General features: G+C 48.1%; 1 protein-coding gene, 1 non-coding gene and 1 pseudogene across 2 annotated transcripts; all 3 read right to left on the bottom strand.

The window, feature by feature from the left end:
- Nucleotides 1–14,310: 14,310 nt before the first annotated feature.
- On the bottom strand, nt 14,311–18,126 carry LOC125545621 (U-box domain-containing protein 4-like). The gene is made up of 3 exons (XM_048709633.2): nt 17,540–18,126; nt 14,821–16,300; nt 14,311–14,736 (listed from the first exon to the last, which is right to left on the bottom strand). The coding sequence occupies exons 1-3, from the start codon at nt 17,872–17,874 to the stop codon at nt 14,647–14,649; spliced, it is 1,905 nt and encodes a 634-aa protein (XP_048565590.1). The 5' UTR covers nt 17,875–18,126; the 3' UTR covers nt 14,311–14,646.
- A 1,143-nt stretch (nt 18,127–19,269) lies between these two features.
- Nucleotides 19,270–19,354, bottom strand: TRNAY-GUA (transfer RNA tyrosine (anticodon GUA)). Its single transcript is given in 2 exon segments — nt 19,270–19,305; nt 19,318–19,354. It is a non-coding gene; the product is annotated as a tRNA-Tyr (tRNA).
- Nucleotides 19,355–19,620: 266 nt separating this feature from the next.
- On the bottom strand, nt 19,621–22,188 carry LOC125547087 (CO(2)-response secreted protease-like; annotated as a pseudogene).
- Nucleotides 22,189–22,893: the final 705 nt, after the last annotated feature.

The following is a 22,893-nucleotide window of genomic DNA, read 5'->3' as shown; positions in this document are numbered from 1 at the left end:
GAAACGACAAGTCAGTTGCTGCTCAAGTGAAGAAACCCAAAGCTGAACCCAAGCCTGAGACTAAGTGCTTCTGTAATAAAGGGGAACAACCACTGGAGCAGAATTACCCTAGATACTTGGTAGATGAGAAGACTGTCGATAGAAGTATATTGGATATACATTATGTTAATGTGTACGTTACTAGTACTCCTAGTAGCACCAGGGTATTAGATACCGGTTCGGTTGCTAAATGTTAGTGAACTCGAAATAAAAGGCTGCGGAGTAAACGGAGACTAGCTAAAGGTGAGCTGACGATATGTGTTGGAAGTGTTTCCAATGTTGATATGATCAAGCATCGCACGCTCCCTCTACCATCGAGATTGGTGTTTGCGTTGAGCATAGACATGATTGGATTATGTCTATCGCAATACGGTTATTCATTTAAGGAGAATAATGGTTACTCTGTTTATTTGAATAATACCTTCAATGGTCTTGCACCTAAAATGAATGGTTCATTGAATATCGATCATAGTGATACACATGTTCATGCCAAAAGATATAAGATAGTAATGATAGTACCACCTACTTGTGGCACTGCCACTTAAGTCATATCGGTATAAAACGCATGAAGAGGCTCCATGTTGATGGATCTTTGGACTCACTCATTTTTGAAAAGTTTGAGACATGCGAACCATGTCTGTTGGTGTATATGCATGAAGAAACTCCATGCAAATGGACCGTTTGGACTCACTTGATTTTTGAATCACTTGAGACATGCAAATCATACCACATGGGCAAGATGACTGAAAGCCTCGTTTTCAGTAAAATGGAACTAGAAAGCAACTTGTTGGAAGTAATACATTTTGATGTGTGCAGTCCAATGAGTGCTGAGGCATGTAGTGGATATCGTTATGTTCTTCAGATGATTTGAGTAGATGTTGAGTATATTTACTTGATGAATCACGAGTCTGAATTATTGAAAGGTTCAAGTAATTTCAGGGTGAAGTTGAAAGATCGTCGTGACAAGAGGATAAAGTATCTATGATATGATCATAGAGAGGAATATTTGAATTACGAGTTTGGCACAGAATTAAGACATTGTGGAAATTGTTTCACAACTGATACAGCCTGGAACACCATAGTGTGATGGTGTGTCCGAACATCATAACTGCACCCTATTGGATATGATGCATACCATGATGTCTCTTATCGAATTACCATGACAGTTTATGGGTTAGGCATTAGAGACAACCACATTCACTTTAAATAGGGCACCACGTAATTCCGATGAGATGACACCGTATGAACTATGGTTTAGAGAAACCTAAGCTGTCATTTCTTAAAAGTTTGGGGCTGCGACGCTTATGTCAAAAAGCTTCAGGCTGATAAGCTCGAACCCAGAGCGGATAAATGCATCTTCATAGGACACCCAAAACAGTTGGGTATACCTCCTGTCTCAGATCCGAAAGCAATAAGGGATTGTTTCTTGAATCGGGTCCTTTCTCGAGGAAAAGTTTCTCTCGAAAGAATTGAGTGGGAGGATGGTGGAGACTTGATGAGGTTATTGAACCATCTCTTCAACTAGTGTGTGGCAGGGCACAGGGAGTTGTTCCTGTGGCACCTACACCAATTGAAGTGGAAGCTTATGATAGTGATCATGAAACTTCAGATCAAGTCACTACCAAACCTCGTGGGATGACAAGGATGCGTACTACTTCAGAGTGGTACGTAATCCTGTCTTGAAAATCATGTTGCTAGACAACAATGAACCTACGAGCTATGGAGAAGCGTTGGTGGGCCCGGATTCCGATAAATGGCTCGAGGCCATAAAATCCGAGAGAGGATCCATGTATGAAAACAAAGTGTAGACTTTGGAAGAACTACTTGATGGTCGTAAGGCTGTTAGGTACATATGGATTTTAAAAGGAAGACGGACAATGATGGTAAGTATCACCATTAAGAAAGCTCGACTTGTCGTTAAGATGTTTTCCGACAAGTTCAAGGAGTTGACTACGATGAGACTTTCTCACTCGTAGCGATGCTAAGAGTCTGTTGGAATTATATTAGCGATTACTGCATTATTTATGAAATCTTGCAGATAGGATGTCAAAACATTGTTTCCTCGACGATTTTCTTGAGGAAAGGTTGTATGTGATACAACCGGAAAGTTTTGTCAATCCTGAAAGATGCTAATAAGTATGCAAAGCTCCAGCTATCCTTCTAAGGACTGGAGTAAGCATCTCGGAGTTGGAATGTATGCTTTGATGAGATGATCAAAGATTTGGGGTGTATACAAAGTTTATGAGAAACTTGTATTTCCAAAGAAGTGAGTGGGAGCACTATAGAATTTCTGATGAATATATGTTGTTGACATATTGTTGATCAGAAATGACGTAGAATTTCTGGAAAGCATATAGGGTTATTTGGAAAGTGTTTTTCAATGGAAAGCCTGGATTAAGCTACTTGAACATTGAGCATCAAGATCTATAAGGATAGATCAAAACGCTTAATGGTACTTTCAAATGAGCACATACCTTGACATGATCTTGAAGGTGTTCAAGATGGATCAGTCAAAGAAGGAGTTCTTGCCTGAGTTGTAAGGTATGAAGTTAAGACTTAAAGCTCGACCACGGCAGAATAGAGAGAAAGGACGAAGGTCGTCCCCTATGCTTAAGACGTAGGCTCTATAGTATGCTATGCTATGTACCGCACCTGAAGTGTGCCTTGCCATGAGTCAGTCAAGGGGTATAAGAGTGATCCAAGAATGGATCACAGGACAGCGGTCAAAGTTATCCTTAGTAACTAGTGGACTAAGGAATTTTCTCGATTATGGAGGTGATAAAAGAGTTCGTCGTAAAGGGTTACGCCGATGCAAACTTTGACACTAATCCAGATTATTCTGAGTAGTAAACTGGATTCGTATAGTAGAACAGTTATTTGGAATAGCTCCAAATAGAATGTGGTAGCTGCATCTAGGAGATGACATAGAGATTTGTAAAGCACACACGGATCTGAAAGGTTCAGACCCGTTGACTGTAACCTCTCTCACAAGCATAACATGATCAAACCCAGAACTCATCGAGTGTTAATCACATGGTAATGTGAACTAGATTATTGACTCTAGTAAACTCTTTGGGTGTTAGTCACATGGGGATGTGACCTTGAGTGTTTATCACATATCGATGTGAACTGGATTATTAACTCTAGTGCAAGTGGGAGACTGTTGGAAATATGCCCTAGAGGCAATAATAAATTAGTTATTATTATATTTCCTTGTTCATGATAATCGTTTATTATCCATGCTAGAATTGTATTGATAGGAAACTCAGATACATGTGTGGATACATAGACAACACCATGTCCCTAGTAAGCCTCTAGTTGACTAGCTCGTTGATCAATAGATGGTTACGGTTTCCTGACCATGGACATTGGATGTCATTGATAACGGGATCACATCATTAGGAGAATGATGTGATGGACAAAGACCCAATCCTAAGCCTAGCACAAGATCATGTAGTTCGTATGCTAAAGCTTTTCTAATGTCAAGTATCATTTCCTTAGACCATGAGATTGTGCAACTCCCGGATACCGTAGGAGTGCTTTGGGTGTGCCAAACGTCACAACGTAACTGGGTGGCTATAAAGGTACACTACAGGTATCTCCGAAAGTGTCTGTTGGGTTGGCACGAATCGAGACTGGGATTTGTCACTCCGTGTAAACGGAGAGGTATCTCTGGGCCCACTCGGTAGGACATCATCATAATGTGCACAATGTGATCAAGGAGTTGATCATGGGATGATGTTTTACGAAACGAGTAAAGAGACTTGCCGGTAACGAGATTGAACAAGGTATCGGGATACCGACGATCGAATCTCGGGCAAGTATCGTACCGCTAGACAAAGGGAATTGTATACGGGATTGATTAAGTCCTTGACATCGTGGTTCATCCGATGAGATCATCGTGGAACATGTGGGAGCCAACATGGGTATCCAGATCCCGCTGTTGGTTATTGACCGGAGAGTCATCTCGGTCATGTCTGCATGTCTCCCGAACCCGTAGGGTCTACACACTTAAGGTTCGGTGACGCTAGGGTTATAGAGATATTAGTATGTGGTAACCCGAAAGTTGTTCGGAGTCCCGGATGAGATCCCGGACGTCACAAGGGGTTCCGGAATGGTCCGGAGGTAAAGAATTATATATAGGAAGTGCTATTTCGGCCATCGGGACAAGTTTCGGGGTCACCGGTATTGTACCGGGACCACCGGAAGGGTCCCGGGGGTCCACCGGGTGGGTCCACCTACCCCGGGGGGCCACATGGGCTGTAGGGGGTGCGCCTTGGCCTGTATGGGCCAAGGGCACCAGCCCCAAGAGGCCCATGCGCCAAGAGATAAGGAAAGGAAGAGTCCTAAAGAGGGAAGGCACCTCCGAGGTGCCTTGGGGAGGATGGACTCCTCCCTGGCCGCACCCTTCCTTGGAGGAAGGGCCAAGGCTGCGCCCCCCCCTCTCCCTTGGCCCTATATATAGTGGGGGGAAGGGAGGGCAACCATACCTAAGCCCTGGCGCCTCCCTCTCCCTCCCATGACACATCTCCCTCCTCCCGCAGCGCTTGGCGAAGCCCTGTTGGAATCCCGCTACTTCCACCACCACGCCGTCGTGCTGCTGGATCTCCATCAACCTCTCCTTCTCCCTTACTGGATCAAGAAGGAGGAGACGTCGCTGCTCCGTACGTGTGTTGAACGCGGAGGTGCCGTCCGTTCGGCGCTAGGATCATCGATGATTTGGATCACGACGAGTACGACTCCATCAACCCCGTTCTCTTGAACGCTTCCGCGCGCGATCTACAAGGGTATGTAGATCCACTCCTCCCTCGTAGCTAGATGACTCCATAGATTGATCTTGGTGACACGTAGGAAAATTTTGAATTATTGCTACGTTCCCTAACACTTGGGTTGGTGATGGCTCCACTTGAGTGGAGCATTGTCCTTCTCCTTCGGCCACAAGGGGTTCCTCAATGGGTAGGATAAAGCCAACACCCATTATTCTTAGGGCTTGAGGAGGAATTTTATCACCTACATCACAAGTGCCACTTTGCTCCACTTGGGAGCCGTTATTCTCATCAAACTCCACGTTACACGTCTCCTTAATAAGTCCCGTGGATTTATTGAGGACACGGTAAGCATGAGAGTTTGTAGCATAACCAACAAATATGCCCTCATAAGCTCTAGCCTCAAATTTAGACAACCGAACACCCTTCTTGAGAATGAAACACTTACACCCGAACACCCAAAAGTACTTGAGGTTGGGCTTGTTACCGGTGAGTATCTCATATGGAGTCTTGTTCAAGCCCTTGCGGTGGTAGAGCTGATTGGATGCATGACACGCGGTGTTGATGGCTTCGGCCCAAAAGTTGTACGGAGACTTGAACTCCGCCATCATGGTCCTTGCCGCATCCATCAATGTCCGGTTCTTCCTCTCGCAACACCGTTTTGTTGAGGGGTGTAAGGTGCGGAATATTGATGCTTGATCCCCTCATCACTAAGAAACTCATCCAAGGTGTATTTCTTGAACTAGGTGCCGTTGTCACTTCTTATTGTCAAGATCTTTGCATTGTGTTGATGTTGTGCTTCATTTGCAAAGTCAACAACGGTTTGTTGGGTCTCGCTCTTCCTCTTGAAGAAATACACCCAAGTGTATCTTGAGTAGTCATCCACAATCACCAAGCAATACTTCCTACCCCCAAGTCTATCGAAGGATGGAGGCCCAAAGAGATCCAAGTGAAGGAGCTCCAAAGGCCTCTTTGAGTAAATGATAGTCGTGGGAGGGTGAGCCTTCTCATGTAGCTTTCCTTCGATACAAGCACTGCAAGCACGATCTTTAGCAAAACTAACATTCGTTAGTCCACGGACATGGTCCCCCTTGAGAAGACTTTGCAAAGATCTCATATTGACATGGGCTAGACGGCGATGCCAAAGCCATCCCACATCAACTTTAGCCATTAGGCATGTCGCGGTCTTAGTGGGTCGCTCCAAAAAGTTAATCACATATAGACCGTTCCCGACATGCCCAACGAAGGCTACTTAAGAGTCTTGCTCCACAAGAGGGCCACGGTATCGATATCAAAGAAAGTGGCAAAGCCCATGATTGCAAGTTGACAAACGGAAAGTAAATTGTATGCAAGGGACTCAACAAGCATGACCTTCTCGATCGTGAGATCATGAGAGATGACCACCTTGCCAAGTCCCAATACCTTAGAAGATGAGGCATCACCCCTCGACATTGGTGGGCATAGATGGAATCTTGTGCACGTCCACCACCAAATCCTTGCTTCCGGTCATATGATTTATAGCTCCGCTATCGAGCAACCATGATCCCCCACCGGAAGCAAACACCTACAAGAGATCAATGCTTGGTTTTAGGTACCCATTTTGTAATGGGTCCTTTGATGTTAGTAACAAGGGTCTTTGGAACCCAAATAGACCATTCAATGTATTCATGAGGAGAACCAACGAATTTGGCAAAGACATGCCCATCACTAGCACGACATAACATATGAGAAGGATTAAAGCCGCCGGCTTTGATGAGAGGAGTGGCATTGCCCTTTTTGACAGCGTCACCCTTCGCATTTTTCTTCTTCTCTTTGGAAGCACTCTCTTCCTCCTTCACAAAGGTTTGCATGAGAGGAGGAGGTCGTTTGGTCTTGTCGTTCTTCTTCTTGTTCTTGGACTCGGGCACGTACCCAACCCCTTCCTTAGCCACAACTCCCTTTTGGTTGATCAAGAGGTCGTTGAGGTTCTTCTTGCCTTGTATGCAAGTCGCAAGACCTCTCTCAAGTTGCCCCTTTAGCTTAGCGTTCTCCTCAACAAGATGCACATGCTCACAACATGGGTTAGTAGCATTTGCATTATCAATTAACATCATACAAGGAAAAGTGGATTTTTCCTTGGTTAGCTTTACTTGAAGTTGATCATGAGACTCTTTGAGGCTAGCATGAGCACTCTTCAAGGCCTTGTGAGCCTTGTCGAGTAGATCAAACTCCTCTTTGAGTATAGCAAGATCAACCTCAAGTTCGGCTTTCTCGGAGTTTAGCACATGAGAAACAATGAGAACATGATCATAGTCTTTCTTTAACTTAGCATGATCAACGTTGTGTGACTCCTCAAGAGCCAAACGAAGACCACGCTCTTCCTCAAGAGCATTGGAAAGATCCAAAATCTCATCGGCATAGTCACGACTGTGCCCTTCCATCTTAGTGATGGTATCTTCGTGAGCCTCGATCATGTCATTGGCTTCACCAAGTTGTTCCAAGAGAGCAACAAAGTGCTTCTTGGATTTACCCTTAAGTTTGCCCATAAAGGCCTCAAACTCATTCGCCTCCACATTAGTTCCCTCATGTTCATCAATGCTATCCGTCGAAGAAGGATGATTAATGATGGTAGTTTTGATGTTGGGGGTTACCTTGTTGGTGACTTTAGCCATGAGGCACTTGGCGGTGATGCTCTCATTGGGTGAGTCGAAGAAAGACACCCGTGGAGTCGTCGCAATGGCAACTGAGGCCATGGCAGCCAACTCACCATCTTCATCATCGTCATCATCCTCATTGTACTCTTCTTGTACCACCAATGCCTTGGGAGGAGTCTTCTTGGTGAAGTTGCTCTTGTTGGGGAACGACTTGGCCTTGTCCTTTCGGATGAGCTTGCCACCATTGTCTTCCCTCTTCTCATACGGGCACTCCGCAACAAAATGACTCACATTGCCACAATTGTAGCAAGTCCTTACATGTTGCTTGCTCTTCGTGCCACTTGAGTTGTTTTTGTTAAAGTTTGGCCTCGAGTTTTTCTTGCTCCAAAATTGCCTTGAAGCGAGTGCCATGTGTTCATGATATGCATACTTTGTATCTTCGGGGTTGCTCTCCTCTTCTTCCTCTTATTCTTCTTCAACGGTGAGCTTGGCCTTCAATGCAAGGTTGGGCTTCTTTGCCCTTTGAGAACGAAGCACCGCATTGTCGGCAGTCTTGTCCAAAATGTTCATGGCCACAAACTCATCCAACACTTTGCTTGAGGTCAAAGTGTGGAAGTCCGGTCTTTGACGAATGACGGAGGACATGGCCTTGTGGTAGGGCATCATTGCCTTGAGGAATTTGCGCTTGATCCAATTGTCATCCGTGTCCTTGATCTCGTGATCTCGTAGTGAGACCGCGAGTTTGGTTACTCTCCGATAAAGCTCACGAGGTTCTTCATCTTCTTTCATTGCAAACTCATCGGCCTCATCTTGCACCACTTCATAGTTGGAGCGTTGAATACTTGCGCTTCCCCGGTAGAGAGAGACAACACAATGCCATGCGTCTTTGGCCAAGGCGAAGGGCCGAAGATGAGGTAGGTCTTCGGGTGGGATTGCATCTTGAATGATGAAGAGAGCATTCTCATTGAATTGATTATTCACGGCTTCTCGAGGAGTGAAGTTGCTTAGATCATGCGGATAGAAACCTTCTTCAATGATTCTCCAAAGATTAGTGTTCACATGATTTAAGTGACGTTTAAAGCGGTAAACCCAAGAATCAAAGTCCTCATTTTTCACAATCTTAGGGGGAGGACCGGCATGATTCAAATGAGTGGAAGGAACCGGTCCACCATAAACAAGTGGTGGTTCCACATGAGCAAAGATACCGGTGCCATTCTTACCACTAGAAGAAGGAGCCTTTTCACTACTAACTTCCCCCTTATCGGAGGTAGCATCCGTCACCTTGTCGGTGGGATTACCCACTTTCAACGGTGCGGTGGATAGTTTAAGCCCTTCAAGGAATTTAGTAAACATGCTTTCAATCTCGGTCGTCATGGAGGTTTTCAATGTCTCCAAGGCCACATTGAACTCCTCATGAGAGACCGAGGTTTCTCCATCGCCCGTAGACGAGATCGGATTCACACCGGAGTGTTCCTCCACACCGTCTATGGTATCGACCATACTCTTCAGACGGTAAAGTCCTTAATAAAGAGACGAGGCTCTGATACCAATTGAAAGGATCGATATGGTTGACTAGAGGGGGGTGAATAGGCAACTAACAATTTTTAGCTTTTCTTTAACAATTTAAACTTTGCATCAAAATAGGTTGTCTAGATATGCAACTAGGTGAGCAACCTATATGATGCAACAAGTATAGGAACACAAGCAAGCAAGAGATATGATACAAATAAGCTTGCACAAGTAAAGGCACGAGATAACCAAGAGTGGAGACGATGGAGACGAGGATGTGTTGCCGAAGTTCCTTCCCTTTAAGAGGAAGTACGTCTCCGTTGGAGCGGTGTGGAGGCACAATGCTCCCCAAGAAGCCACTAGGGCCACCGTATTCTCCTCACGCCCTCACACAATGCGAGATGCCGTGATTCCACTATTGGTGCCCTTGGAGGCGGCGACCGAACCTTTACAAACAAGGTTAGGGCAATCTCCACAACTCAATTGGAGGCTCTCAACGACACCACGAAGCTTCACCATAATGGACTATGGCTCCGCGGTGACCTCAACCGTTTAGGATGCTCAAACACCCAAGAGTAACATGATCCGCAAGGGATTAGTGGGGGAATCAAATTTCTCTTGGTGGAAGTGTGGATCGAGGCCTTCTCAACCACTCCCGAGCAAATCAACAAGTTTGATTGGCTAGGGAGTGAGATCGGGCGAAAATGAAGCTTAGAGCAACAATGGAGCTTAGGGTTGGAAGAGATGAGTCAACGGGGAAGAAGGGGACCCCTTATATAGTGAGGGACAAAGATCCAACCGTTATCCACCTACCAGCCCGCGGCCAGCGGTACTACCGCTCCAGGCCAGCGGTACTACCGCAGGGCCGCGCGGTACTACCGCTTGCTGCCAAGCGGTACTACTGCATGGTCATGCGGTACTACCGTACAGGCCCGCGGTACTACCGAAACCCCATCAACAGCAAGGTCAGATCTGAAACACATGAGCTGAGGGCGGTACTTCCGCGAGCGCGGTACTACTGCGCCCCCATGCGGTACTACCGCAAGGCAGGAATCCCCCAGCCAGGGGGAAGGAAACATCCGTGCCTACTTCCGCAAAGAAACGGAAGAAGCAAAAACCCGACACAGTAGTACTGCAGATGGGTGGTACTACTGCCTGACAACATAGCACGGTACTACCGCGGAGCGAAAGCGGTACTACCGTGGTAGGCGCGGATGTAAAAAATTACATCCGCCCCTACTACCGCGAGGGAGCGGTACTAGCCTGGTGGGCAACGGTAGCGCAGCTCCAGGGGAGCAGTACTACCGTGGGCACCTATGGTACTACCGCGCCGCTGCATGGTACTACAGCTGGTGCCTACAGTACTACCGCTCACTTGGGAGCAGTACTACCGCGAGCCAACGCAGCAGCCAGAAACAAGGCGGCGAGAAAGCGGAGGATGCTCCAAGGGAAAGGAGGGGACAAGAAGGAGACGTGTACGTGATGATTCCACCCAAACCTTTCCGACGCGGACCCCCTCTTAATAGTACGGCTTTCCTACGACTCAAATCCACCAAAAAGAAACATAGAAAAGACGTCGTCTTCAACAGTCTTTGAGGGGCACCCAACCGTCTTGTGCCTGGCGATGAAATGTCTGGGATACTCAAGGCACATGATTAGTTCGCAAACGTGTTGTCATCAATCACCAAAACACCTTAGGGATAAATATGCCCTTACAACCACCATGCTACTCGTCAGAGAGATAGTCGTGCATCCCACCATCCAGGGCCACCTCCCCGGCATCCCAGACCGCCCCTCCATCGTCGTCAGAGCACAAGGACACCACCAACCATAACCAAGATGAGCCGCCGTCAGAGCACATGGGCACCACCAACCAAGATGGGCAGTAGGCCTCTCCTTCCACCCCCAATACAAGCACTACATAACGGACGGAGCAGGGACAGGGTAGGGCCGCACCGAGACCCACCCATGAGCAAAGATGGGGCCCGGACGGTGTAGGGACAGGCCACTGGCAGCCACCAACAGTCCACCCACATGACACCATCGAGGACCCGGGCCACTGGGGAGACCGATCTAGGGCCTCCAGACCTTGACGATGGCGAGACCCAAAGGTCCGCTGCCGATTCCTGTTGTGCCCACTGTGCCTGCCATCAGAAGCTCCCCGCGCCACCGTTGACCAATAGGAGTTGCCACCAGCGCCACGACTACACAACTCGTGCAGAGGAGGGGGAGTTCAGCACACAACCACAAGTAGGACCCCATTGCTACCGTCGACCATGCGACGACACAGGGGAGGGGGGAAGAGAGGACTGGCGACTAGGTTCGGAGTCGCCTCCCGTGCCGCCCACGCGGGGGCAGTTTTTTTTTCTGCCGAGTGCATGGTGAGAAAGTTCTTGCACAAGGGGAATATTTTGTATTGACGTGAAGAGAAAAGCAACAAGAAATCGGAATTTCCTCGCACAATGCCATTAGATGAAACGCTTACCATGACCCGACCAATAACGACGCACACATCCGTCGCCTCTGTGGCCACCGGATATGATTTGATGGGATGGTTCGGGCAGTAGCCTATTGACATACTATAGGTTTGCAACTAAGCCACTGTTGCAATCTCCCCCACCTCAACAACTAGGTTGTTGCAGGATCTAGATCTCATGTGACTTGTTGACTACCTCCTTCGTACTCAACGTGTTTCCTGTGGGTCACTCGATGGTGGGGCAGTTGCGACAACATCTTTCATTGCATTCTGCAACATCTTTCACGTTGCAAAACTCATTTCCACAACATCATCCACGTTGCAAATCTGCAACACAACCACTGTTGCAAAAAAATCTGTAACATGAACTCTATTGCAGAAAGTACTGCAACACCGTCTTTGTTGCAATGATAAGGATGTGGTTGGATCATTCGATGATGCCATATCTAGTTGCTGTCAAGGCGGCGGATTTTTTAAAAAGATCCGTCGGCCGACGTGTAACAAGGTTGTTAGATGGTACGATTGGCACAAGTCCAATTGGATGATACAAGTGGCACATGTGTCGACCACGTCAACTTTCACGAGATACTTAACGGCACCAAATAATCCAATCCTCACTTTGTTCTTGTTAAGTTTTTTCTTATTTTCCTCATGCTAATCTGGATAATCTGTCTAAAGAACGTGCTAGCAATGTGGTTATTACTATGTTATAAGGGGGAAACTATTGCTAAAAATCTTGAAAAGAATTCAATGAGTTCTTTCGTACTACCTGGAGGTGTACTGCTCGTGCTATTTTTTTAGAAAAGAAGGATTACCCCGGCTTCTACATCTAGGCGATGTATACGGTCATTTTATTAATTATTCTCATAAGACCTTATAAAGCCATACAACAGCAAGACTAAAGTCATCGTCTAAGCAACAACTGTCGCTACACCTATCCAATTAATGAAGGGGCGCAGATAGTCTGGGCCTAATATCAAACAGACATCGTAGCCAAAACTAAACATCTAAGACCTGAGGTCCCAACCAGGACGCCTGCCGGAATATGGGGCACTTACCGGTCCGGCACACTCCTCAACCAGGACGCCTGCTGGGTATGAGGCCGCCACAGCCACCTGCTATCAATCCATCTTCAGAGTTGTACTGTTGCATGTACCATGCCAGGGCTCTCTGCCATCGATGCCACCACGACGCCCGACAACGTCGTCCTCCTGCGCGAGTCCATCCTCCCACAGCGAACTCTGAATCTGCACTACGCCACGCCATCAAGATCCGTCGCCATCAGTGTGTAGGATGAAGCACCGCTCCACCAAAGAATCAGTCCTCTGGTCCCTTGATCACGTGTGTACCGCCAAGAATGACGCCCCCAAGGGAGGAACGACACCAGAGCGCCGCCGTCATCCGATCATCCGATCTAGGGTTTCCCCCGGAGGTAGCAGAGAGTGGCCTTGAACTTCCCCGCGGCGATGCCTTCAAGAAGGGAACGACGCAGATAGCGCCGCCACCGCCGGCCTTAGCAGAAGCCGAAGGCAAGTTTTCACCCAGATCAGTTCGAAGGGATCCAACTCTCGTGCACGGGTTGACGTCACTACCAGCATCATCAAGCAGACCCTGGAATACCGGCAGATCAGCGAGCCGCCGGCACCACCGCATCCAGATCGCCGGCCACGCCGGGCCGCCGCCATCCCCCGCGCCGTCCGGGTCAGAGACGGAGCCGCCGACCGCGCACAGGGACCGCCGTCGTCTGCACACGCCGGAGCGCCGCCGAGAGCCCAGCGCCCGCCACCGCTTGCCGAAGCCAACCTCCGCCCGAGCACTGGTGCCACCGTGGAGCCATCAGATCGGGGAGGAAGACGTCGCGCGCCGACCACCGTCACGGACCCCGCCGCACGCCCGAGCGCCGGCGCCACCGCGGCGCCATCAAATCGGGAGGAGGAGGAGCCCATGCCTCGCCGCCCCGCGCAGACCACGCCGCCACCAGCGCCGCACAGGGAAGCCCCGCCCAGATCCGCCGGCAGCCCGACCTGCCGCCGAGCCGAGCGCCGCCGCGAGGGCCGGCCGTCCCGCGCTGCCCAGGAGCCTCGCGAGAGGGAGGGAGCCCCGCCGCCGCCGACGCACACGCGGGCTTTGCCCGGCGGCGGCGAGGGAGAAGGAAGGCGAGAAAGGGGAGCGGCGGCGGCGATCTAGGGTCCTTCTCAATACATTATGATGGTGTTAGGTTGCTTGTTTACCGTATAACTATTTGCGTTGTCATGTTTTGTCCCGTAATGGGTTTCTCGATGTCGAGCATTCGTAGCAGGTTTCCTGGCAATGCACCAGCTCGCCTCCCCTCTCTTTCCCTCCTCCTATCTTGCTTGTAATACCAGTGAACTTTGTACTCCATTTCCGTTAAGCCCGTAATGGCAAGGGGAATGCCCGGTTGAAAAAACAAACAAAGAGACCGAACAACAAAGCAGACGCCCAATTCTCTTTCAATATCCCAAGACATGGATGACTGGATAGACAGCATCTGCATTCGCGATAGATTGCTAAAGAATCGTTTCTCAAATCATCGATTAATTTGCGTACCTGCTTCTCGATGGCAGAAAGATCACCCCGGGCATCCATGGATGAGGAAGATTTATTCTTAGGAATCCCCTGTTAAATGTTTGCCGCCGAAGAAATTGCCCTCTCATGCAGACAGCACCCAATCTTGTCAGGCACGATTACATTTTCCCTTCGAGGGGCAGGGAGAAACACATGGTTGCATCCTACGATCTGTCTCGCTGAACCAGATGAACTAGGCCAGTGACACAAGAAACATGACGCTTCCTTTTCTCTTATAGAAAACAGTCTGTGCAATCAGAGAGACATAACTGAGGTAGACTGCTGAGCTACTAGTACTGCATAACGCAAATTTGTGCTAACTGCCAAGTATCAACGCATCACAAAAGCCACCTGGCAGAGTTGAGCCAGGATAGCTCCTGGAGCTATCATGATACAGCGCTGCTAGCCTACAATCGCATCATCAGGCACATCAGAGACATCTCTCAGTAGAAGCATGCAAGCAGTAAACCAGTGCGAGTCAGCTAACAGCACGTGCAAAGCAAAATCCCGGTCAAAAAGATACCAATGAACAAGCTGCACAAAAGATATGTAAAAAAACCCGAAAAAGACGCCATCTCAACAACAAACACCCACGCCCAACAAGTAGCATGAGATGATGAGCACAATCTCAATCTGACTATAAATACGCAGCACCGGTCAACCACTTGGAAACGCTTAATGAGCTCCCATGTCTCTGGCTGCGGAAGTAGCTGAGAAGAGCCTGTGCCTGCAACAAATACATATTCTTAGCAAAATGATTTTGCAGGTGGTTTTCTTCAAGATGTAAATTTTGTTGTAAAAAGTGGCAGACCGTTTCTCTTGCTCGCAGTGTTCCTGACTGTGACAGTGTGACTAAAGGGGGCACGGCGCCCTCTTTAAGAACTACGCTGCAATATCGGCTGCTGTTTGTGCATAGCTGAAGCAATGCCGCGGCAGCATTTTCCTTCCCTCTCGGTGAACCCAGTTCGACAACTTCAACAAGAGCTGGAATACCTCGTGTCTCCCCAATCGCAGTTCTCCCTTCTGGTATCATAGCAAGATTTGCCAAGACAGCTACAGCTTTGTCGATCATTCCAAGAGCAGGATCCATAAGCTTAACTAGTTGCTTCACCGCATCAGCTTGCACAATGTGACCCTTGTTCTCATGAATTATGGATAAATAAGACAATGCAATAGCTGCATCTCTCTTTCCTTGCGGGGTCCCACTTACCAGCAAGTCCACGAGAGGCTTGACGGCACCAGATCGTCCAACCCTCACTTTGTTTTCTTTAATAACCGAGAGACTGGACAAAGTAGCTGCTGAATTCTCTTTAGCTTCAGGGTTCCCTGTTTCCAGGACATGGATGAGAGGATCAATAGCATATGCATTCACGATGGCAATCTTATTGTTATCACTGATGGACAGATTGAGGAGGGATGTCACTGCATTTTCTTGGATCTTGGCATCTGGTGAATGAAGAAGACCAACCAGCAAGTTTATAGCCCCACAATCTGCAATGACAATCCTGTTCTCCATGTTGTGCTTAGCTAGAAGGCGAATCTCTGATGTCGCTGATCTTTGACCTTCTATGGAATCGCTTCTCAAATCATCGATTAGCTTGCGCACCTGATTCTCAATGGCAGAAAGATCACCCCGAGAATCCATGGATGAGGAAGATATTATTCTGTCAGATGTTTGCCGACGAACAAATTGCCCTCTCATGCGAACATCACTTAGCTTGCACACCTGATTCTCGATGGCAGAAAGATCATCCTGGGCATCCATGGATGAGGAAGATATTATTCTGGGGAATCCCCTGTCAGATGTTTGCCGACGAACAAATTGCCCTCTCATGCGAACATCACTTAATCTTGGCAGGATAAGCCTCAATGTACTTATCCTATCACACTTTGCACGCAGGGTGTTGTCCATGCAGACATTGAAGCAGTGACGAATGTCAAGGGACTCAAGGTGGCGGCAATTATGCAGGATGGCTGTCAGTCCTTTATTGGTCAGGCGATTGGCAAATAACTGCAAAGAGCGTAACTCATGCATAGTTGCAATCCCCATGGCTTCGTCGTCCCTGTCATTGTCACTAGCTTCAAAATCATAGAACACGTCCTTATTCAGTCTGAAGCGTTTCAGTTGTGGGCATGCTTTGCCAACAACCCCAAACACACCACTCTCACCCACATCTGAACATAATGAAAGCTCGAGCTCCTCGAGCAAAGGGAATTTCACTATCATCTCCTTAAGTACTTTATCAAAATTATAGCGAGAAATGAGGCGAAGACTCTTGAGAGATGGTGCCCTGCAAATGTAGCACTTGGATCTCAATAACCAATAAAAAAATATGCCACACATATAGAAAGACATAAGCACCCTGTATAAAACAGTAAGCTAAATTTATGTTTCGACAGATTTGCAGAGCACGAATAGAACATTTCATAAATTCAGATAACTGCATAGCATCATAGGACACAGATCATAACTTAAAGAGGTCTAGTGACAATTCAATTAATGATTAATTGTTTGATTTGACAAAAATTTCAGGGATGCTAAGTTTTTTATGCCTCATCGCAGGTTGCAAAATTAGAATAAACTCTGCACTCCAGCATATGAAATCGGTTGAGTTTGTTCTGTTCAACAAGCAACATAACTCCAAAGTCTCAAACCATTGCTAATGGGACTGTTTCACTGGAAAATACTCAGAAGCGCTAAAAGGCTAACTCACAACTGTATTGTGTTTCAAACCAAACCAAAGAATACTTCCCCGCTGTATTAACAAACCAATATATGAAGAACTCGGCTGAGTTAATTCTTAGTTGGCAAGCCAATGCACAGGTTGACGACGGGACAACAATTTTTGGTTGGCTGGAAAATCAGCATTCTTTTTCAATAGGGTGGGCATAAAGGTTTAACTGTATGAAGATAAGTAGATCAATGACCAGACCAGAGGGTGGCTAAATGTTGTGATAAGAGAAATTCAGCAGAGTAAAACTTGAAATGTCAGAATCATCCAATTATTGCAAACATTCTATGATTTACCCATACGTCCACAAGTGCTTCTATTTGTAAGTCGCTCATCCATTCTCCCTTGCCAATTAAGTATCACTAAATTTTACGAAGCTGCAGACAACATGAAGGCGGTATGGTGTCCGGAGTAATGCACGGTGATAGGTTTTCTCTAGCGCTTTCTCTTTATCAAACTAAGAATAGTCACTCCTCTTACTGAAATATATATAATAAATTCAATAAAATAACTAGTGTTATAAGTCTGAAAAACATGATAAAGTGATAATACAAAAAGGCACTATAAGCATCAAATCAGAAACCACATAATTTTCAGTTGTGTGATTCCATAGCAAAATTGCATGATTCCTACCCAAAAATAAAATTGTACAGAACTTTTCCGCTAAACGAAACACGAAGGTACACATAAATTGCAAGGGATTGGAACGGAAACAGAACATGTAGCCACTGCCTAACAAATCAAATAGAAAGCTCCTAAAACAAGAAGATGGTGTGGGGGGTGGTTAAAAATTCTCACTGGTCGGCGAGGTAGAGGAGAAAGTCGTGGTCGTCGGTGTAGTCGCCCCAGAACGCCTCGCATCTCCCCGCGCTGCGGCGGACGGCGGCCTGCGCCATCCCGTGGAGGTTGAGCTCGGGGGAGAGGTCGGCGTGGCCCAGCATGTCTATGCGGCGCCATAGCTCGGGCTCGTCGCGGGCGGCGCCGCGCCAGGAGCGGCACACCTGACCGGCCCCCATCAGGATGTCGACGTGGTCGAGCTTCTGGAGGATGGTTGAGATCGCGTCCGGCGGCAGCTCCGCCCAGTTCCTCATCTCCTCCTCCGCCGACACAAACGAGGGGGAGGAAGTGGGCATCTCGCTAGGTGGGCTGCGACCTTCATGCAGCGCGAGGAAGAAGCTGAGGGCGTTTGACCAGTACAGCTCCTGCGCTGCCTTGCGGTCAAGGAGGAGCACGCGCTCGAGGTGGTAGTCGTCGTCGCAAGTCGCCGGCGAAGTCGCCGTGTACGAGCGAGCGACGGCCGGCGTGTCAGGGAAAGGAGCGAGGAACTGGTTCAGGTGGGGAATTTTACTATTTTGCACAAAAATCTCATCCTCCGTGCGGAAAATACTCGTCGGAAAATAGATGCCTTATCAATTTCTCTCCCACGGGTATTTTTAAATAGAGAGAGTAAAACCATCTGTAAGCGGGCTCCTCAAATTGATCAGAACGCAGAGCCATTAACCAGACAGACTAAATAATTGATCTAACCAAACCTCTCAAAGCTTCCTTAAATGTTTTTATTATGGCCTGGCACCCCTCATATTGCCCTCATACTCCCTTCGTCTCTTTTTACTCTGTATATAAAATTTGGTCAGAGTTAAACTTTAACTAAGTTTATAGAAAAATATATTAAGATTCATAATATAAAATTAATATTATTAGATGCATCATGAAATTAATTTTCATACCATATAGTTTTAGTATTGTAGATGTTGATATTTTTTCAACAAAGTTGTCAAACTTTATAAAGTTTGACTTTGCTCAAATCTTATATGCAGATTAAAAAAATGGAGAGAGTATATGAAATGAATACGAGGAGTGTCCAAGCATGTTCGGTCAGTGATTCTGTGTCTGTGACATACGATTCAGCTCACCACGAAGCATTTTTTGTTTTATTATTATTTTTATTTCTCTTCTTCTTCACCAATCACATTCATACTCGAGCAGGCTCGCCAATACCTGCCCCGTCCCTGACACCTCTGCATTGTTCCATGGCCACCTTACCCGAGGCTGGCCCATCATCCTTGGTCACCACTTTTTTACCCGGTGTGCCGATCTTGATCGACTTTGGTGTCTAGGCATGCGACCCCATCGAACCAATCTCCAGCGACCCATCTGTGCTGGATCGCTCGCTATAAGACTAGCTACAATTGAGAGTAACATACATTAGTAATACACACATATCCTTAGACTATATTACTATCTTTATAGTAGGTAGTAACTTAAATGTGATAACATGCAAAGATTCATTTATTAGGTTATAGACTCATATTGCATTGAAACATGTGATGTTACAGTAACTAGCTAAGTTACTACAACTAGCTCTCTCCTCATTAACTCATTGCCACATAAACAAATTTGCTGAGTTGGACCCGATGTTACTATTGAAGTTACTCCCACTGTGGCTAGTCTAACCTCGGCAGCCACAAAGCACCCTCAAAAAAAGAAAGGAAGAAAAAAAGTGTCGAAAAAAAAATGTGGCGAGAGTGTCCGACCTGCCGGATTCGAACCAGCGACCTAAGGATTGATCTGCAACACTACAGTCCTCCGCTCTACCAACTGAGCTAAGGTCGGTTTGTGTTTGAATTAAATAATTCTTTCTTACATTAAGAAGAAGCTGTGACAAGGATTCGATCCTCGCTACTTGAGGGAAACAAAGAGTAAAGAAATGATTGGGGGTGTTATTTGTAATTAGGAACCTAATCTACTCGAGTTACATTTTGCGGGCCTACAGGAAGCCATAAAACATGAGTGCATGACTCCCCCACCAGCTATGCTGCATGCAACGGAGGCAGGCAGGCCGTGATTTTGACCGAGTATCTTCTCCATCTAGAGGAGGATCACACAACATTAACCGCGAAAGGCGTCCGGACCGACTGCGCGCCATCCGACCAGGTGATGGCGCCGTACGCGTACCCCTTGCTGGCCCCGGCGCCCGCGAAGCGCACCTCGTACGCCGCCGTCGTGCACCGCCTCGAGAACAGCAGCCGCTGGGGCGACACCTTCACGGACAGGCCCGCCGGCGCCTCGACGGACGCCACGTACGTCGAGTCGGACTTGGACGGCCCCCCGTTCGTGGCGGTGCGCGACACGGCGACAGGCTTCCCGGCCGCGAGCCGCGGCACGGAGATGGACGGGTAGTTGACGTTCGCCGTGATGAGGTCCTCCGCGACGAGCTTCTTTATCCGCCGCGACACCGTCAAGTCCGTGGCGACGCACACCAAGATCTTCCCGTCCACCTTGCGCGCGCGCAGCGATCCTGGACTGCAGTTGCTGCAATGCAGCCGTCACAGACTGATCAGCGATCAACATTGTAAAACGTAGTAACTTGACGTCTTCAAAATGGTCTTGATATATGTACCTTGCCTCGGCCACCGTCGCGCGCCGGGCTGTCGCCTGGGCCCCAAACACCAGAGGGTAGCGCTCTCCGCCGAGGCTCTGGTTGAGAAGTTTATGCCGACTCCCAGACATGGCATGGCGCGTCGCGTTGAGGTTGAGGGATACGAAGCAGTGTAGCACGGCGATGGCGATGGCGACGCGTACCTTGAGGACCTTCCCGTTGCCGAGGACGATTCTGGACTGGAAGGCGCGGTCGATAGTGGAGGCGGCGACGGTGAGGATCCACGGCGCGGAGTTGGCGACGTGTGTAGGGGTCGGGCCCGTCGTTGCCGGAGGAGCAGACGATGAGGACGCCCCTCTGGTGCGCGTGCGCGTGGAAGGCGCCGAGCGCTATGTGCCGATGGAGATGGAGATCACGTCCACTCCGTCGCTGACGGCGTCGTCGATGGCCTTGAGCAGCGCCGAGCCCAGGCACGCGTCCGTGGTGCACACCTTGTACGAGGCCACGCGTGCGGCCGGCGCGCCGCCCCCGTACCAGGCCGTAGTAGTCCGCGCCCTCCACGGCCGCGCCCGCGGCCGTTGACGCGCAGTGCGTGCCGTGGCCAACGTCGTCTCTCGGCGAGGAGGCCTTTTTGCCGTAGTGCCGCGCGCCGATGAGCTTCCTGCGGCACACGATGGCACAAGTTCAGCCGTGTCACAAGGTGCACATTGCAAGTGTTTTTCCTTTTCTTGTTATTACAGCACCTGTTGCAGTTGCTCTTGTGGAAGCGTGGGCCCTCCATGCACACCCCTCGCCATCTCGCCGGCACGTCCCGCATCCCGGCGGCGTCGTCGAAGCTCGGCGACTCCGGCCAGACGCGTGAAGGAGACAGCAAATCAGAAAAATGAAATGCAGGCAGTGTCTGTCTCGACTCACGATGCGAGTCGTGCGCTTGTCGCCCGCACCGGTATCGATGACGCCGATTATGACATCGCCGGACCGGAGGCCGGGCGGCCGAGGCGGTTGGCGCGGTGGCCGGACTGCGCGTCGCCGGCGGGTCCTGCCGACGGGCTCCACATGTAGACGACGTACGACTGAAACCATGATACCCATCCCAACAATGCCGTCAAACAAACCATGATATTGATATACAACAATAAACACGCGTTATTAGCTAGTACGTACGTACTTCTGTTCTCGCATTTCAGAGTTCCGACGCGCACGCGTGGCAGGTGCAATCCAACAGTAATAGTTCTTTTTTTTGAAAAGGGGTTTTACCCCAGCCTCTGCATCAGATAGATGCATAAGGCTCATAAAATTAAAACGATAGTCCAGCAACAAGTCTCCAAGCCTTCAAGTGTGAAAAAAAAAGCTCAAAAGAGCTAAGACAAAAAGCCACAACCGGCTGGCAAATAAAATAGGAGCACTACATGCCTATTCTATTACATGATCGCCATCCAAATCGGTTGAAAATATCCCGAGTTACCATCTCCCATCGGGTAGACGCAGTAACCAAACGCTCCCTGGCCTCCGTCGGAGTGAGTAGCGACCACATACGGATGAACGCCGTGGCCCTGAAGACAACCTGCAAAAAGTGAATGTTCGTTGATCTGTTAAAAACTAAATCATTCCTGCAGTTCCAGACTGCCCAAAGTAAAGCACAAACGCCAACACGAATGTGCCTCGCTATATCGGAATCAACCCCATCAAGCCACGTTCCAAATAACATGTTGATAGAGGTGGGCGGATTAATATTAAACGCAATATGAATCGACCGCCATAGAATCTTAGCCAACGGACAATCAAGAAAGAGGTGTTTGATATTTTCGTTATGGTCACAAAAACTACATCTAGCAGAACCCACCCAGTTGCGTTTTGCCAGATTATCCTTAGTCAAAATGACTTATTTATGCACAAACCACATAAACACTTTGATTCGCAAGGGTACCTTTACTTTCCAAACGTACATGGAGGAAGGAATGATGCTAGAGTTTATGACATCCAGATACATGGATTTGACCGAGAACACGCCGTTCTTAGTAAGTTTCCAATACAGCTGATCTGGCTGCTGGGACAGCTGTACATCCATGAAACGTCTTACAAGATGAAGCCAGGCCTCCCAAGGATTTCCAACTAGCGTCCTCCGAAAACTAATATCGAGGGGAGTGGATTGTAAAACGGTTGCAACGTAGGCTTCTCTACGTTGAACAATGTTGTACAGAGTAGGATATTGAAGTGCAAGGGGGTTCTCCCCAAGCCACGTATCCTCCCAGAACCTCGTATTAGCTCCATTCCCGACTATGAATCTTGTCTTGTTGAAAAAGAGTTGTTTAACTCTCATCAAGCCTTTCCAGAAAGGTGAGTCAGAGGGCCTCACAGTCACCTGGGCCAGGGTTTTAGCATGAAGATACTTATTACGTAGAATTTGTGCCCAAGTAGCCTCTGTCTCTGACGAAAGTTTAAATAGCCACTTGCTAAGGAGGCATATGTTTTTGACTTCCAGATTTTCAATCCCTAGACCCCCTTGGTCCTTCGGCCTACAGATTATATCCCACTTAGAAAGCCTATACTTTCGTTTAAGCTCATCACTCTGCCAAAAGAATCGAGATCGATAGAAGTTTAACCTTTTCCTGACACCCACCGGGACCTGGAAAAAGAATAGGAGAAACATAGGCATACTGGTAAGGACCGAATTAACCAAAATTAATCATCCTCCGTATGACATGAGCTTCCCTTTCCAACAGCTCAGTTTCTTTTCAAAATGATCTTCGATGCATTTAGTCAGCTTACGATG

Source organism: Triticum urartu, chromosome 3A, assembly GCF_056163025.1.
Source record: "Triticum urartu cultivar PI428250 chromosome 3A, HENAU_Tu73, whole genome shotgun sequence".
In the NCBI taxonomy this organism is placed as follows: domain Eukaryota; kingdom Viridiplantae; phylum Streptophyta; class Magnoliopsida; order Poales; family Poaceae; genus Triticum; species Triticum urartu.
Note: the sequence above shows the minus strand (reverse complement) of the source record. Positions and strands in the feature narration are given on the sequence as shown.